General features: G+C 33.0%; 1 protein-coding gene across 1 annotated transcript; it reads left to right on the forward strand.

Annotated features, from left to right (window-relative positions):
• Positions 1-909: 909 nt before the first annotated feature.
• Positions 910-5,168, forward strand: LOC125681052 (barH-like 1 homeobox protein). Its single transcript, XM_048920951.2, has 3 exons — positions 910-1,604; positions 3,058-3,274; positions 4,710-5,168. The coding sequence occupies exons 1-3, from the start codon at positions 1,154-1,156 to the stop codon at positions 4,957-4,959; spliced, it is 918 nt and encodes a 305-aa protein (XP_048776908.2). The 5' UTR covers positions 910-1,153; the 3' UTR covers positions 4,960-5,168.
• Positions 5,169-7,473: the final 2,305 nt, after the last annotated feature.

Raw genomic sequence — 7,473 nt, forward strand, 5'->3', positions numbered from 1 at the left:
GTGATACTGTCACTTTTCTTTCTTTGGGATAGTATTTCTGAGCGGTGTTAAATAATGCCAACGGGAGACTATTATTGAATTCTTTTGTTAAAGTGAAAGCAAATCAACATTAAAGTCTTTCAACTAGGAACAAATAATTATACTGTTAAATATTTTAATTGGGAAGAATTTCACTTATCTGTGCTTTTTTATCGAAACTGGCCTTGGTAAAACATAAGAATCTTTAAATTAAACAACGGCACAGTAGAAGAATATATGTGTCATCTCTCGTTTTGTTAATATTGATAGTACTTCGAAACAAAGGGGAAAATGTTCTCCTTTAAATTCATTTTGTCCAGTAATTACCCAAAATTGATCTGTTTGAATATTTCACTACAATACTTACTGACGTATTCTTCAAATAAATACCCTCCCAATTGTTCTGATATGTATGATTCAGAAAGAATGTTCTTTCTTTTCATTCACGCATTGTCATGTTTTCGTTTCAAAATCATTCCAGTTTTTGTAATGAAGTGTGAACGCTTGATTTTCAAAAGGAAAAATCATCGTATACAAACTCGTCTACGAAAAATATTATTTTCGGTAGACTTTGAAAATTACATGATAATTTCAAAAATAGAGAAACTCGAAACACTTAGAAATTCTATTAAATGAAATGTGCATATTATTTAATACCATTGACGCATATGAAATTTATATTTTAAAATTACGAACTATTCTGGCGTCTTAAAAATTTGAATAAGCTAGGTATAAATTTAATGCATTGACATGTTTATAGTAACCAGTAGAAATAAATGCATATTCTCAGAACTAATGGACCTTATCGATGTTCCAGGGTAAAATCAATACTACAATAAGCTGTCGCAAGGACCCGCCCACTTTCACATCATATGGGAACACCCACGTCTTCTATTGGACACGAAAGGGATACTTAGAATATTACAAGCATGCTGAGAAGGATTTGTTTTCAAAAGTGATTATATGTTGACGATTTGCACACCTAGAAAATCATTTGACAGATTAACTTGCGGTTATTATATTATCATATCAACCTGCCAAATGATGAAGTGTCTTTAAAATATAGAAACTGTTTAATATATGCCTGTCAATGCCCAATCGGTATCTTTAAAATTGGAATAATCTCAAAAGGAATATGGAGGAATCTACTAAATGTGTTAAAATTGAATCATCGAAAGACGAAGACTGTGATGCATCAGAAAAAAGACTGGCGTGTAGTGATAGAATGGAGGAAGGGGATATTCAGAAAAATCACAACCACGCTGAGACAGATACAATCAAACATGACAATTGTGTAAAGAGTGAAAATCTGACTTTTCCCGTGTCAAACCGAGCTAAAGCTTCCTTCCTCATCACAGATATCCTCTCACCAGAAAGAACAAGGGTACAACCAGAAAGGGGGGAGAGTGTAGTGCGCAGCGACGAGAATGCACACCAAAGACTAGACATGTACTCCCGAGTCGGTCGTACTTCATTTAACACAGAGACTTTTGATGAGCTTGTCAAGCGAAAATACGATATCAAAAGGTCTTACGATGATACAGATTTGGTGTCCGAGCCCTCATCGCCAGCTTCTCAAAGCGAACGTAAGAATTTGATGAGTTTACATACAGAAAAATCATGAAATTATGTAAATCAGCTCTATATATAAATTATAAATTCATACAACAATACTTTTAATTCTACTTTCATCTGTTTTTATTTCTTGTGAATATGATTTAAATCTTACATTGTGAATACATATTATTTTTTTCTGCGTTAAGTTACATGGAAAAGGAAAGAAGATATATAGATAACATAATATATAAAATTAAAATCTGATGTTTGAATGAAATTGAATTTAAATGATATCTAGATTTAATAAATATTTAATTTGAAATATGCATAAAGGTAGGAGATAAAAATAACACTTGGTTTTCTGTGCTTCAAAAATCTCATTTTCTCGTTTAATTTCCTTCAGATGAAAAACGTTTTCTGAAACTGTATACAGCACTTCTTCGCGATTTTTTTTTTCTTTCAATAAATGATGAATTTCGAGTGTAAGCTTACGGAAAATATTGTATTTCCTCTTACCGCCGCTATACGACACAAATCTGTATTTTCTATTATTGATGAAGATAAATGAATTGGGATAGATTACCATAGTGCTCATTTGTGAAAATTATTATACAGTATACAATCCTTGGAGAACAGTTTTTCTTTAGTAGTTTAGACAGCATTTAGTGGGGATGAATATTTAAACACGACGACTAACACCTTTACGAGCTCTGTAGAGGCTAAACGCGCTTAATGACCGAAATAAAGGAAATATGATAAGAGGATCGTATGTTAGCGAATTGTCCCGTTAAAAGGTCTTATTTTAATTATTCAGAAGATGCCTTCTAAGCCTAAAGGGTCAAATACGAGATTTTTATAACCAATTCCATGCTTCACTTGCATTGAAATAAGAGGGAGTTTATAGTTCTTTTGAAATTCTCATGTTATGTGAACCTTTCACTGCGACGTCGTTAACAATAATTAATAATAAAATGCATAATCATGACAGAATTATGAAAGTCTTTGTTCCTTGATAGAACAATTCTTATAAATGAAGTAGGCAGTTAATTGATTTTACCATCTTTTCTACTGATGGTATACCGAGGGACATCCGTAACTTTAACGCTAACTTGCAGGTTCCAGTAAATCTAAGAATGTGTTCCAGGTGTAGATGTGGACCTGTTTCGTAAATTTAATTATTTCTATGGAAAGATGAAACATGTTGATGTTTCAAAATATTTTATTTTTTCTTCAGAATTGTTTTAATGATATAATATAGTATAATTTCCAAAAAATTCTCATTATCTATTGTTTAAAAGTGATTTCAAGTTGGTATGATATATAAACTTTAATTAAATATGATAATGCTATATTGTGTATTTTAGATATATTTGTGATAATTTAATAAGAAAATATTTTCGAAATAGAGTAATAATATTTTTATCGTCTGTCATTGTCTTTTTCTTTCGTATGATATTATATTTTGCAAAACAATATTTTCAGAATGTGAAAATTTAGATGATGAAGACAGCGCAACTGCTGGTTGTTCGAAGCACAAAAAACCTAGAAAGGCAAGGACAGCTTTCACAGATCATCAGCTGAATTGTTTAGAAAAAAGTTTTGAGCGACAGAAATATTTAAGTGTGCAGGATAGGATGGAACTAGCGGCTAAACTGAACTTAACTGACACACAAGTAAAGACATGGTACCAAAACAGAAGGTAAGAAAACCCCTCTCTGTGAAGAAGAATTTTTAAGTTCCTTGCTTAATTTGATCTTGCCAAGTAGCTTTTGTTTATTACTTGATAACGGCAGGGTAAACAGGACATTGATGTGAATTGGGGAAAAAAAGTCATTCATTTTGAAAATGACGAAGTTATTTAACAGACTAAACTAGTGGGGACCAAAACGACTCGGAAAAAAAAATAAAGAATTTACATGATTTTATTGAGTGGGGGGGTCAAAAATAAAGAATTTACATGATTTTATTGAGTGGGGGGTCAAAACGACTCAGAAAAAATAAAGAATTTACATGATTTTATTGAGTGGGGGTCAGAACGACTCGAAAAAAATAAATAATTTACATGATTTTATTGAGTGGGGGTCAGAACGACTCGAAAAAAATAAAGAATTTACATGATTTTATTGAGTGGGGGTCAGAACGACTCGAAAAAAATAAAGAATTTACATGATTTTATTGAGTGGGGGTCAGAACGACTCGAAAAAATAAATAATTTACATGATTTTATTGAGTGGGGGGTCAGAACGACTTGGAAAAAATAACGAATTTACATGATTTTATTGAGTGGGGGGTCAGAACGACTTGGAAAAAATAAAGAATTTACATGATTTTATTGAGTGGGGGTCAGAACGACTCGGAAAAAATAAATAATTTACATGATTTTATTGCTTTTTCTTCTGGTTGTCGTCTGCCTATATTCTTATAACAATTATTTTTTTAAGTTCATCTGCTGGGAATTCATATCCTTATTACAATATTGCAGATTTAAAATGCAAATTTCTGTGGCAAAATATTAAAAGCATTGTATATGTTTTTGTGTTTCACTACACATGTATTCATTTGAAATGTGATGATTTACCCAATGATTTACAATAAATGTTAGGGAAGCATATCAGAAATCGGAGAGGGTTCTCGACACGATCCTATTTATTCTAACCCGCACGCTGAATGGGTTATGTGAAGTTTGCTTGTGTTAACAAATTAGCCGTATTAAAATAAATCGGAAATCATGGTAATGACAGAAAGAGAATCGGCGCATCTTAATTGTGCATTTCATACGCACCATCGCTCGTGTTACGGAAGGCGCCCAATCGAAATGACAATGGCAAATTACTAGGGGATTAAAGATGGTCTTCACGCAGGCAGGTTTTCCCCTTTGGCAGACATGCAGCGTTTGCACTGTGAAATTTGCAAAACTGTTTGCCACTTATTCTAATCTTGTCACATAGCCATTGTTTGATGTGTTAAGTGAAACACAATGAGATTATCGCCTTTTGTTGTTCTCTTTTTATATGAGGACAGTCTGTGATTATTTATATATTATTGATACTATAAAAGATCCATATCCGATATACAATTTTTGTTATACATACCAAAAAGGACTCAATATTTAAACTTTATATAATTTTGTTCAGGACGAAATGGAAACGGCAAACAGCAGTTGGGCTGGAACTTCTCGCAGAAGCAGGAAATTATACTGCCTTTCAACGAATGATGCAGTCTAGCACCTACTGGTCTCCATATCACCAACAAACGGCCAGAATTCTATCCACAATTGATCCATATTACTTCCGCTCAGCCAGCACATCACTTCCGTCTGCACAGAATCCACTTTTGACAAGAATGTTTGGACTGCAATCGTCACTTGGAAATCTTCCCTCATAGTTTTCACTTTCTGAGGAACGGAATTAGTATTTTTCATTTTCACATCGACGTTTATAATCTTTTGTAAATATATACATGTATATTAAATCAATTTCCATGAAATGTTGTAAATAGATTGTATTATTCTATTATGACTATGAACATTATTTATTTATTTTATGTAGATGATTTCAAAAATTATTTATTATGAAAATAAATATTTTACCTGACTTGATCTGTTTCATTTCAAGAGAGATAGGGTGGCACTATATAAAATAGATTATCAGGCTAAGTAATATGGACGATTTTCATTCCATATCCAATCCGTTCTCGATCACCTATATATTAGAATATCAGCATTGATTGAAATAGTAAATTACAAATACATGTACATAAACAAACTCAGACTTTAATACCCATAATCCACTGATCTAGTATGATCACAAATAGATCGCTTAGATTGTAAATTGTTTAACGTCCCTCTAGGGCATTTTTCACTCATATGAGGAGACGTCACCATTGCCGGTGAAGGGCTGCAAAATTTAGGCCTATGCTAAACGCTTATGACCATTGAGCAGGGAGGGATTTTTATCGTGCCACACCTGCTGTAACACGGGACCTCATTTTTTTCGGTCTCATCCGAAGGAACGCCCCATTTAGTCGCCTCTTACGACAAGCAAGGGCTACTGAGGACCTATTCTAACCCAGATCCCCAGATCAGATCGCTTAGAAAGTATACTAGTATCTTATTATTTATACGTATAAAAAAAGAGAAACACTTGTGACTGCATTTATATCATATTGTGGATGCCTTTGTTTATTTGGGTTGCAAGCTGGACTATCTTCACCTCATTGATTTAACACCGACTTTTTCATTGTTACAATGCAGCAGAACTGATAACCTTGATTAATATTATGTAACAACTGCTCCAAAAAGTGGTCGCTTTATTTTTCTTTCTTTCATCGGACTACATGTACCTTGTAATTTTAATTCCCTCGTCAGAATTAATTGTAAAAGTTTGTAAATTTTGAAAATCGTCTCGATCAAAATCTATTCAAAACTTCTTACTGTGAAATTCCATGAGTTCTACAACAGTTCAACCGCATTATTTTCAATTGGAAAAACGAGTTTTTGTACTCTTAGCGATGAATTTAACTTAAACGCTGGAATAACCGTTTAAAAAGTAATGAATATTTCCCCCAACTAAATGCCTGCTGAGAATAATGTTTATCCCTTTATAGATTTGCTTCCGTACCCTCATCAATATTTCGTATACCAGCCAATTGACACACTGTTGTTACAGAACAAAACAAAATTGAATTATTTACATGTATGTAGTCTTGTTAACTTTTTGTCAAACTTAATGACGTATTGCAAAGACTCTAAATCATTAATTTTTATACAGTTTTTTAAAGAAGTAAATGTATGATAGTAATAGGAAATGTTCGATGACCCATTTCCTTTATATTTAACAAATATAGCAATTAAATGATTCTCTTTTTCTTTAAAATAAACAAAAATATATTATTTTGATCCATAACTCATGCATAATTGAAGGAATTTTATTGTTACGCAAAAATATACATTTAGATCAAAGGGTAATACACATGGGTAATGCAACCTGTCATTGGGTAAACTGCTGTCTGACATGTTTCATACTAATGGAGGCCGTTCTTTACACACTGATTTTGATTATGGATTACTCCTTTTAGGCGATCAAGGTCTTATGGCGGTTTTGACCGGTCGACAAGGGATGTTTACTCCTAAGCATCTGATCACACTTCTGGTATGTCCAAGGGTCCGTGTTTGCCCTTTTCTTGGTTTTGTGTTCTTTGGGAGTTATGAGATTGATCACTGTTCGTTATCTTCACCTTTTCTTTTTATCTTGATACTCCGTTGAAATCATAACATGAACTTACAAGGCTCCATGTCCAAGCTTTCTAAATAGCTTAATCATGCACTCGAGGCAGCTGAACAAAGTGGCCCGAAAAAAAAAGAGAAAGACAAAACAACATTAAAATATTTTTTTAAACGATGCAAGTAACCGTTTGTAACTTATTGGCCTACATTTTTCACATTGCAGCGCGAGTTATTTCCCCCTGAATACAGGGTCCATACAGTACGTTGCGGTCCTCAATTAATGGCGAATGAATAGAAAATTTAATGTTATATAAATGTAATTGAATACCGTTTAAGGAATTTACTAAAAATTAAATTTAATGACAGAAAAAATGATTTGACTTTACAATAATTTTAGTCCCTTGTGTGATTTTTTTTCGCAGGCAAGGTAGCGACATGATTTATTGGGGTATTGTGAAGTCAACTTCTCCGGCTGCCCTTTCCCCACTCACACTTTTAGAAACGATGGTATGTCTCTGACAATATTTATATTATCACATGCTTTCTTTGTATTTTTATTTCCTTGGATTTGGTGGGGTTTTTTTTTTACTACAGGTAATAGTATCATAATTTGGACAAAAATAAACATGTAACATCCCCACCCTTCTCCAACCCGACAATTTGAAGAAATGTAC

This window comes from Ostrea edulis, chromosome 2 (assembly GCF_947568905.1).
Source record: "Ostrea edulis chromosome 2, xbOstEdul1.1, whole genome shotgun sequence".
Classification (NCBI taxonomy): domain Eukaryota; kingdom Metazoa; phylum Mollusca; class Bivalvia; order Ostreida; family Ostreidae; genus Ostrea; species Ostrea edulis.